The sequence below is a fragment of the Phocoena sinus genome, chromosome 17, assembly GCF_008692025.1.
Source record: "Phocoena sinus isolate mPhoSin1 chromosome 17, mPhoSin1.pri, whole genome shotgun sequence".
In the NCBI taxonomy this organism is placed as follows: Eukaryota; Metazoa; Chordata; class Mammalia; order Artiodactyla; family Phocoenidae; genus Phocoena; species Phocoena sinus.
The window spans coordinates 4471645-4498693 of record NC_045779.1 but is presented as its reverse complement, the minus strand read 5'-3'; the positions used below and the strand labels follow the sequence as shown (position 1 = coordinate 4498693).

The window sequence follows — 27049 nt, the reverse complement described above, 5'->3', positions numbered from 1 at the left end:
TTTCTATAAACTTGCTTGTAAAAGGTAATATCTAAAAATGTATGTCATCATTTCCTAAGAATTGGGTTACTTTTATTGAATCAGATATTGATGTTTTCTTCTATGAAGAATAGTTATCTCAACATAACCTAGTTTGAGATACAAACGTTCAGTATGATCCATTAAGATATAAGTCAAATTATTAAGATCAATCTGAAATTTCATTCGTCAGCTTTATTTTCCTCTTGTAATTGTAGCTTGTGAGTTATTTCAGAAGCTAAACCCAGCACTCTTCACAAATGAAACCCATTTTCACATTTAAATCTGCAACAAAGTTAACTTGTTACCAGTCTACTCATTTTTGGTATTAAGAAATGACTACACAGTATTCGTGTAGGCTAAAACATTTAACATTTCAGCTGTGAAGAGAATAACTTTGGATTATTTTTTCCCTTTTAGTGGCCAAATTAAAGACCTGCCATGACGTCGAAGAAAGAGACTGAATTTGTCATTTTCACCTAAAGAAAAATGATAGACAAAAATCAAACCTGTGGGACAGGACAGGATTCCATGCCCTCCATGACTTGTCTGATCCACGTACTTGAAGAATGGTTTGGTGTGGAGCACCTGGAGGACTACTGGAATTTTGCAAACTATCTCTTGTGGGTTTTTACACCACTCATACTTTTAATACTTCCTTACTTTACTATCTTTCTTCTCTACCTTACTATTATTTTCTTACACATTTATAAGAGGAAGAATGTATTAAAAGAAGCTTACTCTCATAATTTATGGGACGGTGCCAGGAAGACGGTGGCAACGCTGTGGGATGGACACGCGGCCGTCTGGCACGGTAAGCGAGATTACTTTGAGTTTGGGGCTCCTTTTCGTGTGGGTGGCGCTGAAACCGTGTTACCCTTCCATTTTGTTGATTGACGAAATATTGAAAAATATAATAGAAGGGATAGTTACTATTTCCTGTTACCTGTTTGCATGCATTGTGCATATATATGTCTTTCTTAAAATGATTTTTTCTGAGCACACTAGTTTCCATTAAACAAAGAACCACGTAATAATGTAGACTATCACTCTAAGCTCAAATAAAAAATTAATAGTTAAGTTATCTAAGAGAGTAAGAGATGAATTAAAACAGTATAGAGGGCTTCCCTGGTGGCGCAGTGGTTGCGAGTCTGCTTGCCGATGCAGGGGACACGGGTTCGTGCCCCGGTCTGGGAAGATCCCACATGCCGCGGAGCGGCTGGGCCCGTGAGCCATGGCCGCTGAGCCTGCGCGTCCGGAGCCTGTGCTCCGCAACGGGAGAGGCCACAACAGTGAGAGGCCCGCGTATCACAAAAAAAAAAAAAAAAAAAAAAAAAACAGTATAGAAAACTGTTTTGAAATTGCTTTATTTTGCGTTTACTTCCATTTTGTTCGAAATAAGTTTGACTTTCCCAGTGTAGAGATTTTTAAAAAATGAAAAATAATATTAAATAGTAATAACATTAAATTAGATAGAATATATACCAAAATGTACCCGTTTTCCGTTTGCTGTGTGACTTATTCAGCTGACATGTTGTCATTTTAATCCTACATATGCCTGCAAATCGCTTTTGAGCACTTGACTGTGCCGTACAGTCAGTCAAATGCTTACCGTGCATCAGTTCTTATAATGCTGTAGAGAGAGTCCACGTGTTATCTCCATTTTACAGTTTTCCCATAAGGAAACTGAAGAACAGCGAGGTTGTTATGTGCCCGAGGCACGCCAGGACACCAGGGAGAAGGGCCAGGATGCAGCCCCTGATTCCTGGTTCCAGACCTGTGCTCCTCTGATCTGTGCTGTGCCGCGGGCTTGTCCCTGGTTGGGCTCAGGGTCAGAGTGTAGTGGTCGACAGACAGCAGCTTTGCAAACAGGAACCACATGCCGTCGACGTGTTGAATTCATAGTATTTACCCATGAATACGAATGCCGTTGCCAGTCCGTACAACTCGCACACCTGCTCGTGGTTGTTCACCGGAGGTGGGATGCTGTTTCAGCATTCCGTGACCAGAGGCCGTGCCTATGTGGACTGCTCTCGTTCATTGTCTTTAAAGCAGTGAGACAGAAATTCAGTGGCCTCGTTTACAGTACTCGGGAAACGATGTCCCTCTCCCACTTATAACCCCCTATACTTCAGGGTAATATATATTGTAAGGAATTTGAATTTTTTTCTGTTTCGGGAGACATGATTTAATGTGGATAAATTCAAGTGTTAAACTTATTTTGTAGCAGCATATATAATTTTGAGGTATTTATTATTTATTTTTTTGAGGTATTTAAAAATATGCACCTATGGCTCAGAGGAAGTAAAATATATAGTTCTTACCATGTTTTAATGTTTTATTTATAATAACATATTTTAGTAAGATAAGTGATGCTTTTTAAAATGATTTTCTTCACTCTGTTCTTTAGTGACGCACACAAAAGGCATTTGTGTGCATATCTGGATTTTGTATTGATGTCAAATCAGTTTTAATTTATGCTTTGTAAAGAATCTTCAGAGGAATTTTTTAACAAATAAAAATGTTCATTTTAGAAAATGTGGCGAGTGAAAATAAAGAAGAAAATAATAGTCACCTAAAATTTACCATGCAGTTGAATTCTGTGTGTTTATTTTTTATTTGTGTGGCAGACTAGCATTTTCATGTCGCTAAGCCTCCTTACATGACTTATAATGACTATATGGACTCTGTAAATCCTATAACTAATTTACTTACCTATTGAGCTGTTGTTTGTTTATAACTGGTTTACTATAAGTATCTTTGTATAAGAATCTATCCAGTGTTTCCTGTTTTGAAGTTAAATTTTACCTTCTAATGTATATTATGTAAGTGCTTTATCATTTTTCAAAAGAATCTGATTCTACTACATCAAGAAACATGAATTTGGTATTTCTTAGATACCTGCATTTCTAGGTAGTCTGTCAGTGAAGCCCCTACCCTCAAGTTGCTTACAGCCTTTAAACTATAAAAATTTTGACTTTTTTACTTCACATTTTACTATTAATTTTTAAAGAAATGGACATATTTTATTCAGTAAAAGCGTCCTATAAATTAAACCATATGTAGTAGAGTTTTTTTTATGGGAAAATTAAATTGGGATTTCAGGAGAACATTCCCGCTGTCCTTCAGTTGGGTAAGAGTTTCCTTTCCCCTCCTCTGTCTTTCCCCCAGGGAAGGACTCCTGGGTCCGACTCCTGAGTTCGAACGAGGCCCTGCCAGTCACCGCAGGGGGACCTTGGACAGGTTACCTGATTTCTTCTCCCCTCCCTTCTCCCTCCTCCTCCTCCCTTCCTTTTGCAACAATTAGGATTTTTTTAAACTTCATTTTAAAAAAATTTAGAATTACAGAAAAGTTGCAAAAATAGTGCAGAGTTCCTATTTTTCACTCAGCTTCCCCTAATGTTAACATCTTACATAACCGTTTGTACAGTTATCAGATTAACAGTGATATAATACTATCAACCAAACTACAGATTTTATTCACATCTTACCAGTTTCCCTGCCAGTGTCCTTTTACCAGGATCCCATCCTGCATTTGGTTGTCACGTCTCCTCCAATCTCTGAGGGTTTTTTAGTCTTTTATGACCTTCAGACTTCTGAAGAGTACTGCTCAGTGATTTTGTAGACTGTCTCTTAATTTAGATCTGATGTTTTCCATAAATTGATTGAAGTTGTACATTTTTGATAAGAATCCCTCTGATGGTGGGTCCTTCTCAGCACATTGTATCCGAGGTTCATGATGTTGACATGTTTTATTATTGGTGATGGTGACTTTGATCACGTGGTTAAGGAGGTGTCTGTTAGGTTTCTCCACCACAAAGTTGCTATTTTTTACTTTGTAATTGATAGATGTCTTGGGAGAACTCCTTTAAGACTATGTAAATAACCCTTCTCTTCAAACAAGATACTTACTTTTCTGGACTTCATTTCCCTCTTCTGTAAAATGGGTTGTTGGAAGGATTCACTGGGCCTTGATGTAAAGTACTTAGAATAATTTTTATTACATAATAAAAGTTCAACAAATGTTAGCTATCACCATTACAGAGCATCTTTCTCCAATAATTTGGAAAGCACTAAAATACATCACTTGTTTCTTGGTCACTATTAAGTTCAACTTCACACACCTACTATGTTCAAGGTTCCTAGTATTTTCAAGGTATGTTTTTAGGCTATCAAAGTTTTGATTCTTATTGCTAGCAAGAAATGCATTTTGCCACTCAGTATATACATACAGGTATATACTATTTCATCAAAAGTGTATATACTGTCTTCATGCGATCTGCTCTATTTTCTATTCTACTCTCTCTTATTTAAAAAGAAAAATGCTGACTATAACTGACTAAAGTGATTGCATAACTCAATGAGTGATGGCAACCAGCATTTGAAAATCACAGGTACAGATTAGCACAGGCACACCTCTAGTAGGAGGTGTGGTGTGGGGAAGGGCACAGGTCGTGGAGTCAGACACATGTGGGCTTGCGTCCTGGCCGTACCACTGTGTGACCTTGAGTAAGTTACATGGGCTCTTCTTACTTGGGTTTTCTCATCAGTGCAGGGATTCTGTGAGGACCAAATGAGATAGTTACTACGGATCCAATGCAGTGCCTGTCAGGTGAATGCTCAATAAGTGTTCATTTTTGATTCTATGGGACAAAAGTGAAAGCACTATCCATGGAGAAAGTAACTTTTGAACAAGGCTTTCAAGAATGAGTGGGAAAGAAATTGAGTAACTATTTCACACCATTTTGTTTAAAAATTAAATAGACAGTTTTGCAGGAAGAGAGAAATGATCAAAATTGGTTCAAGAAGGAGAGAGAAACAGAACAGACCAGTAATCATGAAATAAATTGGAACAGTGGTCAAAGTCTGTATCCTCCTCCCTTCACAAAGGGCCGAGAGCCCACAAGTTATACTAAACTTTTAAGGAACAGATAATGCCCATCTGTGTTTGAAAGCGTAGGGAAAAATGTGGAGCTACACAGTTTATTTTACAAAGCTAGCAGAACTTTGCTATTGAAACTAAGGAGAACACAAAAAGGAGATTTGCAGGTCAGTCTCATAGAATGTAGTTTTATAAAATTCAATAGTTATAATAAAAAAAAAATCTTAGGAAGCGAAGACTAAAAGGTACTACTTCAATAAAGGGAATGTACCAGGAAGCTTCAACAAAGATGATCCACATTGGAGAAGTGGAGAAGTATTAAAGCGAGTCCCATAAGTAGGGACCAGAACAAGGAGGCTCTCACCACTACTATTTAACATTGTCCTGGAGCTCCTAGAAATAAGTACAGAGACGAGAAAAGAAGAGATGCCTGAAAGCCAAGTGAATCCACCCATCAGTACTAATAAGATTAGTTAGCAAGGGAAATGGGCATATGATAAACACAAAATTAGTAGCTACTCATATACCACCAATAATCACTTTTAAAATGGAAAGGAAAAATGCTACTTGAGACTAGATCTAACCAAAAAACACGTAAAAGCTTTATGGAGAAACTGTATACTTTACAAATGGAATTCAGAAAAGGTGAAGTGGATAGAGTCTCAGCATAGTAGAGATGTTGCTCTACAGCCCACGCTCCCAGTTCCTTTACCAATTCAGTAGACTTGTAACACGTTTTCATCAAACGTCTAAAATTCATATAAAAGGGCAAACAAGAATAACCAAGACAAATCTGAAAAAACAAAAGAGGAAGTTTTCCCCTATCGTATCAAAACCGTTAGCATTTATAATGATTAAAATTACGGCGTTGGTACAGGGAAAGGATCATCACAAACAGATCAAACAGATTAAAAAGTCAGAAATGTGAATTTAGTAAATGATATAAGTGGTATTCCAGATCAGCAGGAAAAGATATAGGAAAATATTTGATGATCTCCAACTACGGATGGTCTTAAAGAAGATGCAAAAAAACAAAAACTGTTCAAAAAAGACAGAACTAAAAGACACATGAAAAGATGGGGCAGATCACCACAAGTCATTTACAACACGGCTTAGAAAATAATAAATTAGTAAGAAAAGAAATCCAACTTAAAAGTGGTCTAAGCATGTGGTCTAAAAATGGCCTAAATATAAATGCCAATAATTATAACAGATTCATAAGCCCACTAGTAATTAGGAAAGTGCACATTAAAACTGCACTGAGATAGCGTTTTTACTCAGAGGATTGGCAAATAATTAAAGTTTGTTGACCTTAAAGGATGAGAATGTGGAGATGGGAACTCTCACTCAGTACTTGTGAGAAAGTACCGCAGTGTAGCCAGTCAGGAGGATGATTTGGTAGTTTCTGTTATAATTTAAAATGGGCGTGTACCACATGATCAACAGTTACCTCAGCATCCAGTCTAGTGATAAATTCACACATTCAGTGCACAAGGATGCATATAAATGAAGGTTCATTGCAACCAATATTTGAAAAATTGGAAACAATCCAGTGGTCCCTAAATAGGAAAATGGCTAAGTGATAGGAATTCATTATGGAATACTTTACAGCCATTAAAAAAATCATTTAAAAAAATCGCTACATGTGTATATCAAATAGATGTCCAAGATAGGTTGTTGAATGGAAAGACTGAGATTCATTACTATAGTCCTAATAGGAAACTACCTAGGTTAAAACATGCGCACACCTCAGTACTGAATAAAATGCAGGGTGTATTCAGGACCAGAAGATGAATCATTCATGGGTGAGATGTATGCGGAAGGATGAACCTGGAGAAGTAGCCAAATTCGGCTTTAAAGGCTCTTGAATGCAATGCTCAGGAGTTTGACTTTATTTTATAGGTAGTTTGCCTCTGTGTGCTTTCCGGAGGAAGACTCAAAAGGATGGTATTGTTATTTTACCGTAGTGTGTAGGCGTATAGCCTTGAAAATGGATTTTTGGTGACACATTTAGAAAGGATCTATCTCTTAGGAGAAGATCATCCTTATCTGGATTCATGATGCTGATGTCTAAAGCCACTAGGCAGTAACTCATTTACATAATAAATAATTGCTACGGAGATAGATGAGGCTACCTGAGCTCCCCGTGACCTTCAGATCCTCGCCAAAGAATCTGGAGAGTGCTTAGGCTCAGGGGACAGAGCAGGGGAGGTAAATAAATGCGCATCTCTTGGAATCAAATAAGAGAACCGCAATCGTCACAAGAGTAGGGCTGTTTTCATCGAAGGGGCCCAGACCACTCGAAATGTGCATAAAATGTGCCATACGGAGGCTCCCCGTCCCTGGACAGCGGATGGACGGATGGTGGCGATAGCTGCGTTCCCGATTGCGTTCTCTGAGCTGCTGTTGCCCATCAGATCCCCAGGACTGGGGTTCTGTAGGCAGGAGAGGACGGGGCCACACTTCAAAACTAACACTGGAAAGAGGGAGTGATAGATTGAAGAGTTTTTGGAGGTAAAACGCACAGAAGCTGGTGACCAGGGGAATACAGAGTCTGAGCGAGGAGCAGGTAACGTGCCCCAGGATTTCTGCTTTTGCTCGACAGGGAAACATGGGACAGGAAGTGCTCCTTTAGAGACGGTCACGTGAGCAGCACAGAGGAGGGAGGCGCCCTGAGTCCACGTGACACCGAAAGAATCTGACATCACTTGATCGGTAATTGGGACCTAAAAGGCCTTGACATTGACCAGAGTGATTATCTGCTGGTGCTTTTATAGCGAGGGGCGGTATGACCACATCCACGCTTTACGAGTGACACAGTTGAATATTGGGGCTTAATGTTTAGTGGCACGATGGTAAACTCTAGTTTTTGTCAATAATGAATTGATTCATTGAATTTTTCTACTTTCAATCAGGTGACCTGGTATTAAGTAACAATTATTTCTCAATTCTTTTTTTTTTAAAAAAAAGTATTCTGGAAAACAAGAGAGAACCTCAGGAATATGCTGTATAGAATCCCTGAAAGAAGTATTCTTTATTTCTTGGAAAATTTATCTGATGGGACAATCGATCCTTTGGATAACGTCAGACAACTTCAGTGACTGTTCTAAGTAAATTGAATTATTTGAATTAGAATTCAGTAATTGGGAAGAAATGTTAAAAGTATAGACACATACAGAATCTTGAAATATCATTAAATTTAGTTTTTGAAAACATTCTCTTGAGCCCATTTGAAATATTACCAAGTAGTTTATTCCTTCAGTGGTAGAGGAGGGTGGGGAGTGGAACTCTGTCCCTGCCCGCGTCAGATACCTTTGGCAAGTACCGGTTCTTAGAAGCGGTGGAAGGCTTTCCTGCGCTTCTCCCTAGGCCAGGTTTTGCTTTTACAAGAGAAGCTTCCGGGAAGCGAGGGGGATTTTGTTCTCTGAATCTTTAGCAGGGTCTCTCGTGAGTCTCTGGCCTGCCCTGCCCCTGGTTTTCTCGCGCATGCGCGCTGAGGCCTGCGTGAGGCTGGGGAGTGGGTGCAGACTCTTGTTTGTCTCTGGGTTCCCGGGGATCCAACACCTAGCGCTCGCCCACATTCGGTCTCTAAGTGTTTGTTAACATTTTGGTTGTTTTCTTCTCTCCCACTTTTGTGGCACCTGCTCGCCCTCCCTCCCACGCAGCTGAGAGAGTGGCCTCAGCTTTCTAACGTGCTGCTTCTTCTCCTTCTTAGGGTGGGAGTGAGGTTCTCTCACGGCTGCAGAGTTGATTTTAGTTTTCTCCTTTTCTGTATTTGCGACTGTTAACCTTCTCCGACAGTGAGAAACTAGGCTGACATTATCCTTAATATGTAAACTGATTTGATCAGTCCCCCTGGGTGTAATCAGTCTCCCATCACTGCCACCGTCCCCTGCCACTCAGGGACACCACCCTGCTCCACTCGGGCTCTGACCCCCATCCTCATGCCACGTGGCTCCCCTCCTTTGCCCGCCCAGGCCCCAGCACCCTTTCTAGTCTCTTCTCCTGTGTGTGGGCTCTCGTGACCGTTTGGGTTTTGACTCACCATCCCGGGCCACCCTGTACGGATGCCCTCCTCGCCCTGCCTGGGCTCCAGCACCCACTGCAGGCCACCCTCCACCCAGGCACCTACTGCACGCCGGCCCACCCAACCGCTGTAGGACCGATATGTTCAGGGAGGGAGGGAAGGGGAAAGTGGATGGAAACAGGGGGGCTTGTGCTCCCGAAAGAAAGACTGAGTGTCTGAGTTAGTAACCATCCTTTAGTATAAATAAACTAATATTAAATACATTTTAAGTATCTGTATTTTGTCTTTCTAACAGGTTATGAAGTTCATGGGATGGAAAAAATACCAGAAGAAGGGCCAGCACTGATCATTTTTTATCATGGAGCTATTCCCATCGATTTTTACTACTTCATGGCTAAAATTTTTATCCATAAAGGCAGAACTTGCCGGGTAGTAGCTGATCACTTTGTTTTTAAAATTCCAGGTAAACTTTCACTGTAGCTGGTGATATAAAAATGTTTCATTAACATGATCAAATTATGTGACAGTCTGTATGTCTTTGAGTTTAGTATCTGTTTTAGGTAATATACCTAAATATAAAAACATTATGGCCAAAAATGTTATCTAATTTCTTTCTCTATTAACAGGCAGTCATTATTTTTTGAAGTTAATTGTAACTTTTGCCAAACAATTAATTTGTATTTTGGTATAGAAGGTAGTTGATTTTTCATATGGTGAATTTTTCCATGAGATATTGATCTGGGAGTTTAATTTTATAGTAATTAGTGTTTGATTACTGTCAGTTTGATAGCAAATCAAAGTTAAAAAAAATTAGCCAGGATATATTTTGTCTTTATATAATCATATAATATTGCCTCAGAAATCCTAACCTAAAGAGCCTATTATGTCTCTTATCATACTTGACTTGCTTGGTAGAATTATAACTCTTAAGACTGAGGACTACATTTTTAAAAATATTCATATTCATAAAGGCTTCGTACCTTTTTAAAAAGATTAATAAACTGAATGGTTTCAAACATGATAAGAGTTTTTAAAAAAATCATTCTAAAGTAAACTCATTAAGATTAAATCTTATTTTCTTCTGTCAGGAAGTCACCAGAAACAAGCCAAGAAAGTTTATGGTATGTTCTCTGGAATTGTAAAAGCAAAAGCCACCCATCAACCAGATAAACGCCAGACAGTGAATGAAATAACAGTTCTCTTAGTGCCTTTCATAGACATGGTTAATGTTTCCAGCATCCTTGTGTCACTAAAAAGCCATTTGTACTTTGTGTATAAACTAAATTGGCTATAAAAGGTATTTCTTTAGACAGTAATATGATCACTTTATAATAAGCTTGGAAACTAGAGGAAAGAAAAACATCATTATATGGTCCTACCCCCTAACATATATCCAGTTATCATTTTGATTTATTTTGCTTCATTTTTAAAAAAATTAATTAATTTATTTAGTTTTGGCTGTGTTGGGTCTTCGTTTCTGTGCGAGGGCTTTCTCTAGTTGCGGCAAGCCGGGGCCACTCTTCATCGCGGTGCGCGGGCCTCTCACTATCGCGGCCTCTCTTGTTGCGGAGCACAAGCTACAGACGCACAGGCTCAGTAGTTGTGGCTCACGGGCCTAGTTGCTCCGCGGCATGTGGGATCTTCCCGGACTGGGGCTCGAACACGTGTCCCCTGCATTGGCAGGCAGATTCTCAACACTGCGCCACCAGGGAAGCCCTATTTTGCTTCATTTTTAATTTGCACATCTTCACGTTATGCAAACTGTTTCGTTCTTTTTTAAAAAACTTAATGTAGCATTAACATTTTCCCATGTTTTATAAATAACATTTTAAATATATGACTAAAATATTTACTTAACTAGTTTTCTCTTATGGAACATTAGGTTGCTTACTTTTCTTTCTTTTTATAAATAATAAATGTGAATATTTTTATTTAGCATTTGACTTAAAAATTCCCCCCTTTATGATCTTGTAATTTATTAAACCTCCCCTGTTTATTCGTTTATCATGAGAATACATCTAGTGAAATCAGTGAACTTTTAACATAGTATAGGATGAGAATTATTTCTTCTCAATAATATTGATAATCTTGCTTCAGATCCTTAAACCTATGAGAAGCTGGGTTATTCTGCACAGTTTTCACTCTCCATCCCCATATTTCCTAGTCTCAAGGGATAATGTATACAAACACCAGTCCTCTAAATTTCCAGCTTAGGATTTGGTTAAAATATTTAATTACTGATAGGATTATTTCTTTCATCCATAAATAGCTATAATTTGAAAAACTGTATAATATTAAGACTGGAATTAATTGTTCCTGAGCCAACCACTCACTTTATTAAAAACTCTTAATGATATTGCTATTATTGTTGATTTAAAAAATTTTTTATTGTGGAATTAGCAGTATCTAACTTTTAATTTCAATAGATTTAACTGTGGCTTGCCAATTTTGGTAGAGCTAGAGCAGTCAGACTCACATTCTCTTGAGTGATTCTCTTTCTTATAGGGTTAATGGAAGATTAGATGTGTGATTGATGATGGGATGTCCTTTCTGATGGCTCTAATAAATACTGTAGACAGTGTTTGGCCATGAGATGCAGTGGAAGGAGCTTTGGACTAGACATACCTGGACCGGAATCTCTGCCCTGCCCTTTGCTAGGTGTGTGACTTGGAGCAAGCTTCTTAACTCTCTGAGTCAACTTTCCTCATCTGTAAAATGGGAATAAGAATCCCTATTTTCCCAGGTGTTTGTTTTTTTCCTTTTTTGGCCGTCACACAGCACGGCATGTGGGATCTTAGTTCTGCAACAAGGGATCGAACCTGTGCCCCCTGCAGTGGAAGCATGGAGTCTTAACCACTGGACCACCAGGGAAGTCCCATGAGTTTTAATTAAGAATTTGAATATGTAGCCAGAGTAGTAGGTGATCACTGAGAAAGTAATCAGCGAGACATAGCTACTAATTTACCAGCAATATTAATCTTATGTTAACCTTAAGAGTTGTTGTTGGTTTAAAAAAAGTAAAAAAAAGAATTTACTGATTTAAGTATAGATAGTACATTATGTAGGTTGTGAAGATTTTTGCTCTTGAAGAATTGGACAAGAAGTACTTAAGATATATCTTCATGCTAATGTTTCTTACAGGGTTTAGTTTATTACTTGATGTATTTTGTGCTATACATGGACCAAGAGAAAAATGTGTTGAAATTCTGCGGAGTGGTCACTTGTTAGCTATCTCACCAGGTGGTGTTCGAGAAGCCCTGATTAGCGATGAGACCTACAACATCGTGTGGGGTAATCGTAAAGGCTTCGCTCAGGTTGCAATTGATGCAAAAGTGGTGAGTTGTATAAAACTGATTATTAAAGGAAAGCTGTGTCTACTTTAAAATAAATGCTTAAATAGCTTAAGAGTATATCAGAATGTAGATACTGTCATTGCACTACTTTAAAAATTAGTGTCTGTAACTCTAAGATAACAATAGAGAAATATTCCTTGTGCGTGGGAAGCCATCTTTATAAAAAAATTCAACCTGGAAATTTGCAAATATCTAGCAAGGCTTTATTTTATGCTTCAAAATCCAGCTTCTTTTAATCAAATTTATGAAATTTTTTGTATTCCTTCACTTATACTTTTTTTCATAAGTATAATCAATCCAACTCTGTGTATTTTAATCCTTTGGTTCAACTGAGTTGGCATGTTTCAGTGATGGCTATTGGTTGGTTTCATTGTAACTCTTGCATTTGTGACCAATTTATATAACAATAGAGCTCAAATAATATATGGTTTCTACCATTTTTCATCAGCAAATGTGATCAGCTCTCTAATAGTATGAATAAAGATGAGAAAGAGATATTGGTGGAATTTAGATCTTTTTAAAAGAACGAATTTGTCAGTAAAATTAAGTGTTCCTCTGGGATTTGCTGTAATTATTCTACTTAGTAAACTGGAAAATCTGAATGCCATCTTGTTTTTTTTGCTTTGGAAAGTATATCTAAGCTTTTTGGTCTCTGTATTGTACTTTATCCTATGAAACATTTATTACTTATGGAATGTTTCTTCTTTGTTTTCTGTTTGTTTTCATTATAGATTGTCTATCAGAAAAAGAAATCATAGCACTTGACAAGGTGGTTTTCTTTTTCCAGGCCAATTAGTTAGGGACTGCTGCTAATGCTTTCACATTTCTGTTTTTTTTGTGTGTGTTTCCACTGCTGTCATATAGACACCAGTCTGCACCCTTAGCTTGCCTGTTCATCTTGCAGATGCAGACTTTTGATTAAAAAGGAAAGGATTATGGATGACTCCTTCTAACCCAAAAGCAACATTTGAAGAAGAATGGACATTTTCCGTTTATTTTTTAATTGCAGAGTTACAATAAAATAAAATACATTGAGCTCTATTCTCTGTACATATTTGTATATGTAATTCCTAGAAGTAAGTTATTGCTATAGTGCTTTAACAATGTGATCTTGGTATAAGTTGATGTACTTGTCCAAGTGTTTAATAATGGACAACATAAAAATTTAAACACTACTGTCCTATAGTAGATTATAAACTCCCTTAGGACAAAGCCACCTTTTATATTCTGAATTCCTAGTACAATGACTAGCACTTAGTAGGCTCTCTGCATTTGTTGAATTGATTTTTTAAATACTACAGGAAAGGAGTCTTTTGAATTTAAGTCTATGTTAATAGTATTAATGATACAGAAAATTAATTTATAGACCATTTTATTTTCCAAAAAGTCTTATGTACTAAGGTAGAAAACAAAACCTTAGACTTTATGAATAATGTAGAATATAAGATGATATATGCACAGTTGTCCCGAAATTAAGGATAATCAGTGTAAATGTATATTAAAGCAATGGTAACAGCTAAAAACTTAAAGATAGTTCAATCTTCAGGTTTGTATTTTGAGAGAATTATTTCTTCCAAGGTTTAAGGTAAAAGTGACAAAAATAGATTTGGAATCACACAGATTGATCATGGAATTCTAATTCCTCATCCTTAAGTTACAGTTTTAAGGACCATTGCCTGGAAGAAGTCTTGAAAGAAAAAAATTATCTAGAGAAAGAAGCCCTTTTATCAATCCCTGAGTTTCTAGATAATTAATTAAGATAACCTAGATAGAGCTTCCCTGGTAGCACAGTGGTTAAGAATCCACCTGCCAATAAAGGGGACATGGGTTCTAGCCCTGGTCCAGGAAGATCCCACATGCCGCTGAACAACTAAGCCCGTGCACCACAACTACTGAGCCTGCAATCTAGAGCCTGTGAGCCATAACTGCTGGGCCCACGTGCCACAACTACTGAAGCCCATGTGCCTAGAGCCCGTGCTCCACAAGAGAAGCCCCGCAATGAGAAGCCCACACACCACAACGAAGAGTAGCCCCCGCTCGCTGCAATTAGAGAAAGCCCATGCGCAGCAACGAAGACCCAACACAGCCAAAAAAAACCACCCGATAACCTAAATAATTTAAGGTTTTTTATACAAAACTTGAGAAAATTTAATAAACAGCCTTTTACAAGTTAATAAACGAAAATCTTTAACGTTGCTGATTTACAAAATAGCACTGCATCACTGATAAATCTTGTACCACCCTAACCTTTCTTAGCACTTTTAAAGGCTTTATGTTGGTACCCCTGTACAGTAAGTAGGTGACATATGTAATTATTCCAATGTTACAGATGAGGAGACTCAGACACACAGAGATGAAGGGATGGAGGGACCCTGTCACACAGCAAGTCAGAAGCAGAGCTTACAGTTCAGGACTGCAGGCAGCTGGTACACTTCACAGTGAGTCCGCCAACCCCAAGATTAGAGGGCCTTGCAGATCCGCGAGGGAAGCCTTTCAGTCACATGTGGATACAGTTGTAAATGGCACCAGCAGCTTATTTGAAAGAGCCCTTCTTAGGTCTCACAGAATTATCATAAACTGAATAAAAAGTTACGACTGTTGTTACAAGACTAACCACATTTAAATTGAAACAAAGGAATGGAAATTCAAGTGAAAATCTAGGTCATCGACAGAAATTCACAAAATATTGGCAGAAAGTATTTAAGGCTCGTCTGCAAGTTACGGGCTTTTTGATATAATCTAAATCACTCTTATTTTGTGAATTCCTCAGAATTCTGACTTTGCTAAGAATTTTTAGGTAATTTCGTAGCTAAATAATTTGGGGAAAAAATGAGCCCATTTACTCTAATTGGAAAACCAATAACAGATGTAAAAGAAAATAGCGTTCGTTTCAATAAAATTGTTTATATGTATTATCTCAATCTATAAAAACCTTGAGACGGGATAATTATTATTATTGTCATTTCATACATGAAGAAACAGGTTTAGTGACCTGTCCAATGGTTCCCACTGAAATTTTTGTGGCAAAGTTAAGACTCCAAGGCCACGCTCTATTCCCCAAGAATAGTTTTAACAAAATACACATTCTCTACCTCTTCACACACGTGTACATACATGTACAGAGATACATGTATACATGTAATCAATTTGATTCTAGGTTACTTATGCAACTACCTTGTTATACAAAGTGTGCGCAAACAAAGGAACCAACTACAGTATGAAGTTGTAATAAGGTAATGCTTGCAGCTGTAAGGCTGCAAGCTTGAATGTAAATTTAGAAACCAGGGTATAGCCTGGAATACTGAATTTGTAGGGTAAGCCTTCTCCTGTTCAGTATCTTCTAGAAATGCCCAGCTTCTGGAGAGTTAGCCATTTAAAGGATGATATATATATACCTGAAGAGTCTTTATAAAGTGCATCCTTCAATACTAACTTCGGGGTTCATGCCAGTCAGTAGACAAAAACCTAGCAGCACTGATCAGAGAAGGCAAAGTTGTGTATATGTGAGCTGAAAGCTTTCTGTTCCTTCCTGGGCATCTTAAGTTCTCAACTCTAAAGACATTGGAGAAGTATTTAAAACATTAGGATTCCAACCATCACTTTATTCTACAAAACTAGTGGTGGTTTTAGGAAAATCATAATCTGAATTTTTTTACAAAAGAGTCAGTCTACTTTGTCTTAGGTGTTAGCTTTGTGAATTAACTCCATCAGATTTTAAGTTACTCATCGGACTGCTTCTTCTTTACCCGGCTTTTCTGGTTTTAAAATTGCTGCTTGTTTCCTACCCTTTGTATTCAGAGAATACAAGCTAATTCCTTAGAAGCATTTTCTCTCTGTCCTGTTGATTCATTCCTTCTTTAGTTCACCTGTCACACTGTCTTTCAGTACCTGCTTTATTCCAGGCACTGTTCTAGGTATTTCCAGCAGTGAACGAAACCAAGTCTCTGCTATGGGGGGTCTTGCTTCTCGTGAGGGGAGAGAGATAATAAATAAATGATCAGTTAGGTGATTGAAAGGGAGTATGTTTTATGAAGAAAGCTGTGCCTGTAGACTCTTTCCTTTAGTCCACCAGATTTGACTGCTTTCCAAAGCTGAAAAGGAATGGCTTTTTAAATGTCAGCTTATTTAAATGTTTCAAACCCTGCTCACTCAGGCAAGTAATTCTGTATTAACAAATGCTGATAGTAGACTGTAAGTAAAATGATCCTCGCCCTCCCTTCCAGTTTTATCTATTCTAAAACATCATTTAATTCAGTATATTTTGTGTACCTTTTAAAGTGTTTTATTCAATTTTTTATCTACTTCAGTTTCGCCGTGATGTAACTTCCTTACATGATCCTTTGCTACTTTATCCATCGTTTCATGACATTTAGATAAGGTCTCCATTTTTTAAAAATCATATTTAACCAATAATATTCATGGAAAAATGAAAACCATGAACTTTTGAGCAGACATCCTCCAAAATAATGATAGAAAGAGTTCTTTTATGTATTATGTTTTTCCTTTTTTTTTCTTTTTTTGGTGTTGAGTATTATAATTACTTTTCATTGATGTTGAACATTATTAGATTTAATAAGCTCACAACAAAATGGTGTTTCACTAATTCCATGACAGCATCTTGCTAAAACTTGTCATTTGAACATTTGTAAGTTTCTCCATAGAGAGAATTTCTGTCTTGAAACTTTTTCTTCAGTAGCCCACTGAAACCAGTTTAATTATCACATTCATTTTACTTAATGAAATTAATGATCACTTTAATCTTAATTTTGAGTTTCAAGAGTTCATGTGGAATGATAGGAAAGTCGGTAAATGAAATATTATGTATTACCACTAGAAGGTAGTGTTTCCAATTTATATTTTTCTACAAATGATCATGTTAATTTTAGTCTGATAAATCACACTGGTGATAACAGTATACCTTTATTTTTAAAATGCCTCGGTTTTGTAACTTAAACAGGCCCTCAAAAGTTTGCATTAGAGACATCAAATGGATTAACGTATTTACTTTTTAATTCAAATTCTCTCTTTAGCCCATTATTCCTATGTTTACACAAAATATTCGAGAAGGATTTAGATCCCTCGGAGGAACAAGTAAGTTCTGATTCATATGGTTTTTCTAATTATAATGTAATATTTAGAATGTAATATTTTAAATATTTGGGCTTTTGAACACTACAGGAAAACTTTTTGAATTATTACTTTAGAAAACGCATATACTATTTAGATGTTTTTCTCTTTAAACTCTAAATGATAACTGGTTCTAAGTAATGACGGTTCTAGATGTTAGATTTTTGTTAAGAGTCTCACGTATATACTGAAGCTTATTTATCATGGGCTTTTTAAAATTACGGAGTGAATTTTCTAATTTACTGTGTTAAACCATGTTGAGGTTTAAAACAAATGTACTTATTTGTAAATAAAGACTATCTTCCTAACTCATTCCTGAGGAAGTGACAGCTGTAAAAATGGATGGCAGTAAAAAAAATTGGGGGGGGGCAGAATTTGAAAGTCTATTTATCCTGAAAAAAGTGTATATATATATATATATATATATATATATATATATATATATATATGTTTGCATAAATCTCTTTTAAATTTTAAGAAATTAATTTCTATTGGAGTCTAGTTGATTTTACAATGTTGTGTTAGTTTCAGGTGTACAGCAAAGTGACTCAGTTATACATATACACATAGCCACTCTGTTTTAGATTCTTTTCCCACATAGGTCATTACAGAGTGTTGAGTAGAGTTCCCTGTGCTATACTGTAGGTTCTTAGACAAGAAAATATTGAATTAAGATTAACAACCTAAGGAGATATCTTTTGCTTTAATTTATTTCGGTTACCTCTTGTTTTTTTTTTTTTGAACCATGATAGGTTTACATTGAAAAGTTCTTTTTGCCTACCTTTACTTTATTGATAACAAAGTAAGCTTTGAACCTAACTATAAGAGTGATAACAATTCAATGTGCTTTCTCTTTGCAAAGTCTCTTTTTTTTTTTTTTAGTTTTATTGTTTGCTTTGTACCCTATGGTTTATATATTATATTTGATTGATTATGTTTTCTCCCTACTGCTATATTGTTAGTGTTCCCACCCACATACAAATCCCATCCTGAAAACCTCAAACTTCTGTTGTTCCTTTTATGTAGGTGTTGGTATATTGTTGATATTCCATTATGTTTTTTTAGTTCTTTTTCTTCAAATTTGGAATGGAAAGGCAGATTGATGTGATGTTTAACTTTTGTTGTGTAATTAATCCTTCTAATTTTCTCTCAGATCATTTCTTTAGAATTTAAGCTGCATACCAGAAATTATTCCTAATTTTGTTTCTTTAATTGTAAAGTGGTTTTAAAATTCTTTTTGACTGGGTTTCCCTGGTGGCGCAGTGGTTGAGAGTCCGCCTGCTGATGCAGGGGACCCGGGTTCGTGCTCCGGTCCGGGAGGATCCCACATGCCGCGGAGCGGCTGGGCCCGTGAGCCATGGCCACTGAGCCTGCGCGTCCGGAGCCTGTGCTCCGCAACAGGGGAGGCCACAGCAGTGAGAGGCCCGCGTACCGCAAAAAAAAAAAAAAAAAATTCTTTTTGACTGCTTTTTTTACTTTAAAAGTTGAATATCTCAAAAGTTGGTGTGTAGTGGTATATTTTTTTGAGTATTACTTTGGGTCTTATGGTATATTCTATGTTTCCATATATAAAGTGTTTTAAACTTTCAGTACAATTCTTTTTTTTTTTTTTGCGGTACGCGGGCCTCTCACCGTTGTGGCCTCTCCCACTGCGGAGCACAGGCTCTGGACGCGCAGGCTCAGCGGCCATGGCTCACGGGCCCAGCCGCTCCGCGGCATGTGGGATCTTCCCAGACCGGGGCACGAACCCACGTCCCCTGCATCGGCAGGCGGACTCTCAACCACTGCGCCGCCAGGGAAGCCCTCACAGCAGTTCTTAATTATGTATTCCATGTTGCTTGTCATGTTTTGGATTCTTTTTTTTTAAACTTAGTCTGTCAGTTTATGTTACATTATTACCACTTTTAATCTTGCTAAATTTCATGGTTGGTCATTAGCATTAACAATTCTTTTTCCTAGTTTACAGTAATGTTTTTAGTCTTTACTTAGTTTATTGGTGCATTTTAGTCTCATGTTTACTTGAATTTATTTTATGCTTTCATTTTTTCTTTTGTTTGTGTAACAGGTATTTGTGAGTCTCTAGACTTTTTAGCTTCTAGCTTTTTGTTGCAATCTTTATGCTGTGTTTTTCAATAATAGTAATTAGTTTGCCTTTTAAAATTCTTACATTTTTAAAAGCTCATCTTTCCCCCGTAATTAATAGACCTTAGTTTTTTGAGCATTTTTAGGTTTACAGAGAAATTGAGCAGAGGGCATAGAGAGTACCCACAAACCTCACCACTCCCCAGTTTCTTCTGTTACTCACATCTTGCATTAGTGTGGTACATTTGCTACGATCAATGAAAAGCTCATCTTTTAAAAAAGTATTGTATTAATTGCCAGGAGGTGATCCTGTTTGCCTCCATCCTCTAAGTCTTACATAATTAATTTGAAAGTTTACAGTTACATGCTCAGAATATTTAGCCAATTAAAATGATTTTGTTTTCTTTAAAACAGGGTTATTTAGGTGGCTGTATGAGAAGTTCCGCTATCCGTTTGCCCCAATGTATGGAGGTTTTCCAGTGAAGTTACGCACCTATTTAGGTGACCCCATTCCATACGATCCAAAGATCACGGCAGAAGAACTAGCTGAAAAGGTAAATTATTCTTTCTTTCTTAGTTTTAGGACACATTTGTACTTTCAGGTTTTATTTTAAAAATTAATAATTCTACAAGCATGTTCTGGATCAGTGGTGATTTTTTCCCCAGGGGACATCTGGCAATGTCTGGAGACATTTTTATTGTCACCACGGATGAGACTCGGGAGGAGGTCGTGCTGTTGGCGTCCAGTGGGTAGAGGCCGGGGATGCTGGTAAACATTCTCTAGTGCACAGGACACCCGCCCTGCCCCCAACAAAGAACCGTTCTTTCTAAAATGCCAATTGTGTTGAGGTTAAAGTTCTCGGCACCGTTAATTAAAAGGTTTCATTAAGTGATATTCAGAAGAAGAAAGCTTTGACCTCCATGAAAAGAAATTGCTTTGTCTGGTAGAAATACCTTGGGAGGAAAATGGAATCGTGTTTAAGAGTGTGGGCTGTGAAGTCAGATCGTTCTGGTGCCGCTGTTTGTTTGCTTGGGCAGGGGAGCAGGGGGGAGAACGGAGCCCACTCACAGAGTTACCCCTGGGGGTCACATGCGATTGAGGACATCCGTCATTGAGAGCAGTGTCTGCCATCTAGTAGGTGTTCCATGACTGCTGGCTACTGCTGTGACTCTAGGAACTTGTGGCCCAGCGTGGCAGGTAAATAACTAAATCGATGCTTTTAAGGTGATGCGTTCGCACGATGGTGTGCTTGCGGCGCGATTTCTCAACCTGGGCACTATTGGTATTTGTGTTGTGCGGTTGTTCTGTGCACCCTAGGGTGTTCACTCACTAGATGCTGGCAGCATCTCATCGCTATCCCTCACTCACCGTGACAATAAAAAAACATCTCTAGACGTTGCCATTATCCCCTGGGAGACAAAATCTCCCCTGGTTGAGACCTGCTGTTTTAGGGTATTATGGAAACACAAAGGAAAGACATCTCAATTAAACCAGGGATGCCTCCTTGAAGGAAGTGATACTTGAATTCAGTTTTGAAAGGCGAAAAGGGATTCGCTGGGTGAAGAGTAGAGAGGTAGAGGAAACAGCGTATGAAAGGATGGCAGCACGCACGGGCGTAAAGTCTTCAGGGAGTTGAGGGTGGTCTGGGGTAGCTAAAGGGATAGAGAGTATAGACAATGAGGCTGGAAACATAGGAGTGTCTGGACCACGAAGGCACATCCTTGATTTTGTTTCTTGAAAGCCAGGGGTAGCTACTGAAAGCAGATGACTGATGTAGTAGGTTTGCTTTTAGAAAGATCACTAGAAGCAGTAGGGAGGCCGAGTTTGAGTGAGACCAGGAGAAGCTCAAAAGGGAAGGAGACTGCTTTGTGAGGGAAAAAATAGGAAACGCTTCCTAGAACTGAGGGCATTTGTGGTAGGTCTTGAAAGACGGACGGAACTTGGACATGCGGACTTGGGGCAGGAGGGAAGAGTTCCAACAGAGGAACAGTGTAGGAAAGTTGACTGCACACACCAACAGTGTAGAGCAGCCTGATAGGCCTAGGAGAGTGAGGTTGGGAAGGGAGCCTAATAAATTCGCCTTCAGGAATTTCGCAAAGCATGTGAACATCGTGAAGGTTCCAAGAAGCCCCGCAGTAAAGAGGTCCACTTAACTTTGTTTCAAAGAGCCTTGCCCAGTCTCATCTGACCAAAACCAGCTCCTGGTTTTTCCTGGAATAGCAGCTAATAACAGCTCTGGAATAAACTGGGGGAATCACTAGCTGAGTGGGTAGCGAGCATTTGGTTGAGATGAAACTGGAAAAGTAGGTGGGAACTCTATTTTTCGGCCCGTGAATAGCAGATTTTGTTTAGGAGAGGCCACTGGAAGTAGCCGTTCACCCGCAGTGACACTGGCCGAGGCAGGCACACAGCCACACTGGGCGTTAACGGGGCAGGACTGGATCCTTTCCACAGGGATGGCCCAGAAGAGGCCGAGAGGACGAGCAACCGTAATGCCCAGGGCTCAGCAAGGTCTGGCACTTAGGAAAGGATGCCCAGCTGAGGCAGCTAGAATGTCACATCAGATGAGACTGTTCAAATCAAGCAGCTGGTATGTAGGAAGCTTGACAAAGGTAACATTAATGATACATTATGTTCCTTGTCTGTGAGCTTCATTCTGAGAAAATGTACCTCCCGCTAGGTATTCTACTAACTGGTTAAGTGAGTTCACTCAGAGCGTGTAGCAATCCTTTTCCTGAAAGGAAACCCCTCCAACACTGGTTTCCCGGTCCGGGCAGGCTCTGTGCACAGCACTTCTCCCATCCCCAGGTGATGCCTCACGGTGGTGATTTCAGATGACACCAGGGCTCAGCCCTCACCCTGTCATGTTGCTTCTGCCCACACACCTTATTGTTCCTGTACCACACCTCCGCAGCTCCCTGACAAATGCATTCTCCTTTAGCAGAGCTGAACTCTGTTTTGTTCTTTCAAAAGGTTTTTCCCACCTAACTATTAGGATTTAATTGGGTCAGAACAAGTTAGGAACACTTTCTTACAAATACCGTCCATTTTTATGGTTAAGATACAAGGTAGTGGAGAGAGAGGGAAGAGAAACTGGCCTGGAAGTTTAGGGATCTGAGTCCTAACCCTAACTCCCCCACCAGGCCGCAGAGTCAGGCTGGGTAAATGGTGTGTTCCTCCCTGAGTCTCAGAGTCCTCAACTGTAGAATGGGGAGATTAAAATAGATATCTCAGAGGTTTCATCCAGGTCTAAAATTAAGTGAATCCTGTTCCCTTATTTTTCTCAGTTAAGGAGAATATATATATATATATTCCCGGGACTTGATTTTTCATGAGTGAGAAATATATTCATGGCACTGGTAGAGTTAGATATTTTAGATGTTAAAATATATATTTACCAATTCAAACTGGTAAAAAGAAGAGGCCTTCCTGAATCATTGAAATACCTCAGTTACTGTCTCCAGTTACTTTATGTACTTTATTATCAGTATCTAAAGTAACAGAAGTTGTCTGCGAAAGCATAGTTTAGTAAAATTTCTCGAGGGAATTTCCTTAAATCTATAGTTGCCATACCCATATTTCTGATGGTAAGTTGTCATTGCTGAACTAAAGTAAACTTGAGATAAAGAATACTTGAAATTTTCCTTTTGTGGATACATTGCACGAATTTCCAATCTCCATTGTTTACAATATAAACATAAACTGTAGCATAATAATCCCTGGATTATCGCAAATCCAAAATTACTAACATCTAAATTAATGTAGAAATGAAACCTCATTTAAGAAGTGGGAGCTAGACTGTTCAGACATTTGATTGTGGAGAAGATGCATTTCGTAGACACTAAATCTAAATTAAAATACACTGTACTCAAGCTGAAGCGGGCACTTGGGGTACGGCCTTAAAGTTCCCTCAGTCTTAAAGAAATCTGTTCTGTTTCCATCTGTCTCTTTGCCGCTCTCTCTGCATTCTGCATACACACATCCACACAGACGTTAAGTACAGATGTATTTATATGTACAGGTATATATAATACACATGTCCTATTAAGGTGGAAGGAAGGTGGGGAGAAGTGGGTAGATGTGAGTGGCACTGGGAGGTGAGCTAACGGATGCCACCTATGGACTCTTACTCTCGCTGAATGAGAAGCAGGAATTGTTAAGGATGATTCCCAGGTTTGGGTTACTGGGCGGGATTCATGGCCATTTGCTGAAGCACGTTGAGTTTGAGGTGCCTTTAAAACGTTCAAGGGAAGTCCTATTGAACATTCCTATCCGAGGCTGGGCGGCTGGAGATATAAATCTGGGAGTCGGCAGCAAATGGATGGTAATTTACGCTGTGGAAAGCTTACTGAGCCTTGGAGGAATAGTCAGTGCTTGATTTGGGGAGTGTAAATCTGCAATAGGCGGTTGAAAGGGAGCGTCCTGAAAACCTAGCTTTTCCTCCAGGGGTGTGAGTTCCAGAAGCAGGATCAATGGTCACGTCAGATGAAAAGAATGTCCGTAGGATTTAGTGACGCAAGGGGGTCATTAGTGATCTTTGCGAGAGCTGTATTTTCTTAATGCACAGACCCCATATTTCTCCACCCAGAAGTTCTTCCTTGATACATCAATTCATAGCAAACAAAGTCTCTACTTTTTCACTTGGTATTTAACTCCCTTCGTGATTTAATTGAAACCTACCTGTAAAGCCTTATACTGCCCAGCAAATGAACACATACCTGAAATGCCAGCTCTCCGTCGCTTAACTGTTTTCCTGTGGTCTTTTCGCTCTTGCTGCTTTCTTCACTGCTACTGAAATCTCACAGGCCGGGGGAGACCCAGACCAAACAGTACCCCGTCCACGGAAACTTCCCTGGTCACCGGCCACCGATGAACTTCAGATGTGTTCTTTTCACATCTCAGATGATACAGCTCACAAATGAGCTTACATTCTAACTACTTTGTCCTTGATTATGCTTATTATGAGCTCCTTGAGATTAGAGACTTGTTTCACTAACGTTATAGCTTCCAAAGCATCTAGTATTTTCTGAGTGAATGAATAAACTTTTAAAAATATACGGCACAGAACACAACCTGTGTGTCAGTCGCTGTGCTCAGTGCCCGAAGACGTGGCTTCAGTTTCATGCAATCCTTATCGTAAGTGTATGAAATTGTTCTCATCTCACGGATGTGAAAACTTGTGCATTAGAGAGGCATATTTTTAAAATACATCTTTGGGCTAGGGTTTCTTAATTATATTTAAAAATAAATGCAGGTCCAAGATTTGTAAAAAGAAGGCTTACTAAAGGTTAGCATCTGAAAAGAAGTGTGTACCGTTGTGCCTACCTGTACTATGTGCACACAGAAAAAGTTTTTTTAGAGAGCCACAAACTGATTTAAAGTAAAATTTGTTATTGTAAATCAACTATACTTCAATAAAATAAATTAAAAACAATAAATTAAAAATTGTTGAAATTTGTCATGAATTTAATGGGAACAAATAGTTTTAGAAGATTTCCTGATGTATCCTAATTGCCTTTTCCATTGCTATGACTTAATTTAAATTCCTATTAAACCATCTAGAAATTGGGGTAAAGAACTAAAGCATATCTGCTCGTTCGTAGTTTTCCTCACTTTTTCCTGTCGCATTGCCTGATGTGATTGGTGTGTATGGTCATGAAAGACAAATACATAAAAATGTACTAATGGGTGAAAAGGAGCGAAAACTTCCATTTGCCTACCAGAAAATTTCCTGCTACATGTTTCTTCTGACTTTTTTCCCTTCAGTTCTTTTTAGTGTTTATTATGTGCAAGGCATTGCCGTGCTCAGTGCTGGAGAAATGCTAAGATGTATTTTAAGGAGCTTACAACCTGGTGTAGAAAGTTGCCATGCAGACAGTATCTGTAATTCAAGTGTAATAAAGTAAGTATAAGAAATATGCTATGCACAGGGAAGAACCACTGCATCAATGAAAGTTCAAGAACCTTCTGTACTAAACACAATTTGCAACGTTCTGTTACTTTTTTGTATGTTTAGAATGCTGAAAGGGTTTTGAAGTTAAATAAACAGTATTACATTAAAAAAAAAAAAGAAATATGCTATGGGCATGCTGAGAAGGAGATCATTTACTCTGAGTAGCGACGGGTGCTAAGTTAGGGAAGACTTCTCATAAGTAATAGCATATTAAAATCCTTACTAACTACATATCTACATTGAGAACTAAAAGAATAACGGCCTTTCTTTTGTTTTCTTGATAGACGAAGGTTGCCGTTCAAGCTTTGATTGATAAGCACCAAAGAATACCCGGAAACATTATGAGTGCTTTGCTAGAACGTTTTCATAACAAACAAAAGACCAACTAGAAGACTCTTTAATACATTTATATTAATATGTTTATGTCTGTAGGACTGTCTTCAAAATTTTGTGGGTTCTATAATTAGTATTTTTTAAAAAACCATGTTAATAAGCATCTTTCACTGAACTCGTTTAACATTGTATTGTCAATTTTGTTTCTGCAATCCATTGTGTCAGATTTAAACAATAACTCGTTACATGCCTAATTATTCAGAAAATGATCATGGTTCTTTTTATAATTTCCTAATAATGTATCATAAACATAGATTCTTAAAGTTAAGTTTATTAATAACAGCAATGGAAGTTAAACAAACATTCCTAAATAATGCATCTAGTTTCTGTATCTCTTGCACTGAGCTACTTTTGCAAGGTGGCATAACCTAGGGTTTAGTACAGACACTTCAGTTAGGAAAAAAAAACGCTCTTTCCTCTGCCCCTCATTCCTTTCATGACCTTGGGCAAATCGCATAATGTTTTTATGCCTCAACAATTCAATTTTTAAAAACATGTTAATACTTTGGTGAGGAATATTGTTTTAAATTCTTTATATTTGCTGTGATTGATGACTGTAGAATGAAATTATAACTGAATTAATTAAACAATACCAACATCTTTTAGAAGCTTATGTATTTTGTCCATAGGATGTTTAAATTACTCCTTCAGGTATGATGTCAAGTTGCCAAGGACAATGAAAATGATGTACTGTTTTTCAAGTTGAGTAAAAAAGAAATTAGGGAAAGTAAAATTTCTAATTATTTTTATTATTCTTTCTAATATTATATATATATATATATATATATATTTTTTTTTTTTTTTTTTTTTTTTTTTTGCGGTACGCGGGCCTCTCACCGTTGTGGCCTCTCCCGTTGCGGAGCACAGGCTCCGGACGCGCAGGCTCAGCGGCCACGGCTCACGGGCCCAGCCACTCCGCGGCATGTGGGATCCTCCCGGACTGGGGCACGAACCTGTGTCCCCTGCATGGGCAGGCAGAATCTCAGCCACTGCGCCACCAGGGAAGCCCCCTCTAGTATTATATTTTTAATGAGACTCTGTAGACAAGCCGTACAGGGTGTGCATTGTCAGCCCTATGATATGGCATTTAATACTGTCAGGATAGAAATCACGGTTGTGCCCTGCATCTCATATGTTAGAAGCTGATTCTAGGCTGATGAAAGCACAGAGAGAAAGCTCTGCTTTTGCTCAACATCATGGCTTATTCAGCTTG

The 27049-nt window shown here is 38.3% G+C and overlaps 1 protein-coding gene across 13 annotated transcripts in view; it reads left to right on the top strand.

The window, feature by feature from the left end:
• Nucleotides 1-26558, top strand: part of TMEM68 (transmembrane protein 68) — a 33973-nt gene extending 7415 nt beyond the window's left edge. For 3 of the 13 annotated variants that reach the window (XM_032610201.1, XM_032610199.1, XM_032610200.1), the window contains 6 exons: nucleotides 439-832; nucleotides 9223-9390; nucleotides 12069-12262; nucleotides 17311-17371; nucleotides 19904-20043; nucleotides 25728-26558. In XM_032610201.1, the coding sequence (XP_032466092.1) occupies nucleotides 508-832; nucleotides 9223-9390; nucleotides 12069-12262; nucleotides 17311-17371; nucleotides 19904-20043; nucleotides 25728-25832 (993 nt within the window). In that variant the 5' untranslated portion in view covers nucleotides 439-507 and the 3' untranslated portion in view covers nucleotides 25833-26558. Of the gene's footprint in view, nucleotides 1-438; nucleotides 833-7505; nucleotides 7616-7870; nucleotides 8011-9222; nucleotides 9391-12068; nucleotides 12263-17310; nucleotides 17372-19903; nucleotides 20044-20155; nucleotides 21919-21944; nucleotides 22911-25727 lie in introns of those variants that run through there. The other 10 variants (XM_032610206.1, XM_032610204.1, XM_032610209.1 and 7 more) reach the window with 10 other exon arrangements.
• Nucleotides 26559-27049: the final 491 nt, after the last annotated feature.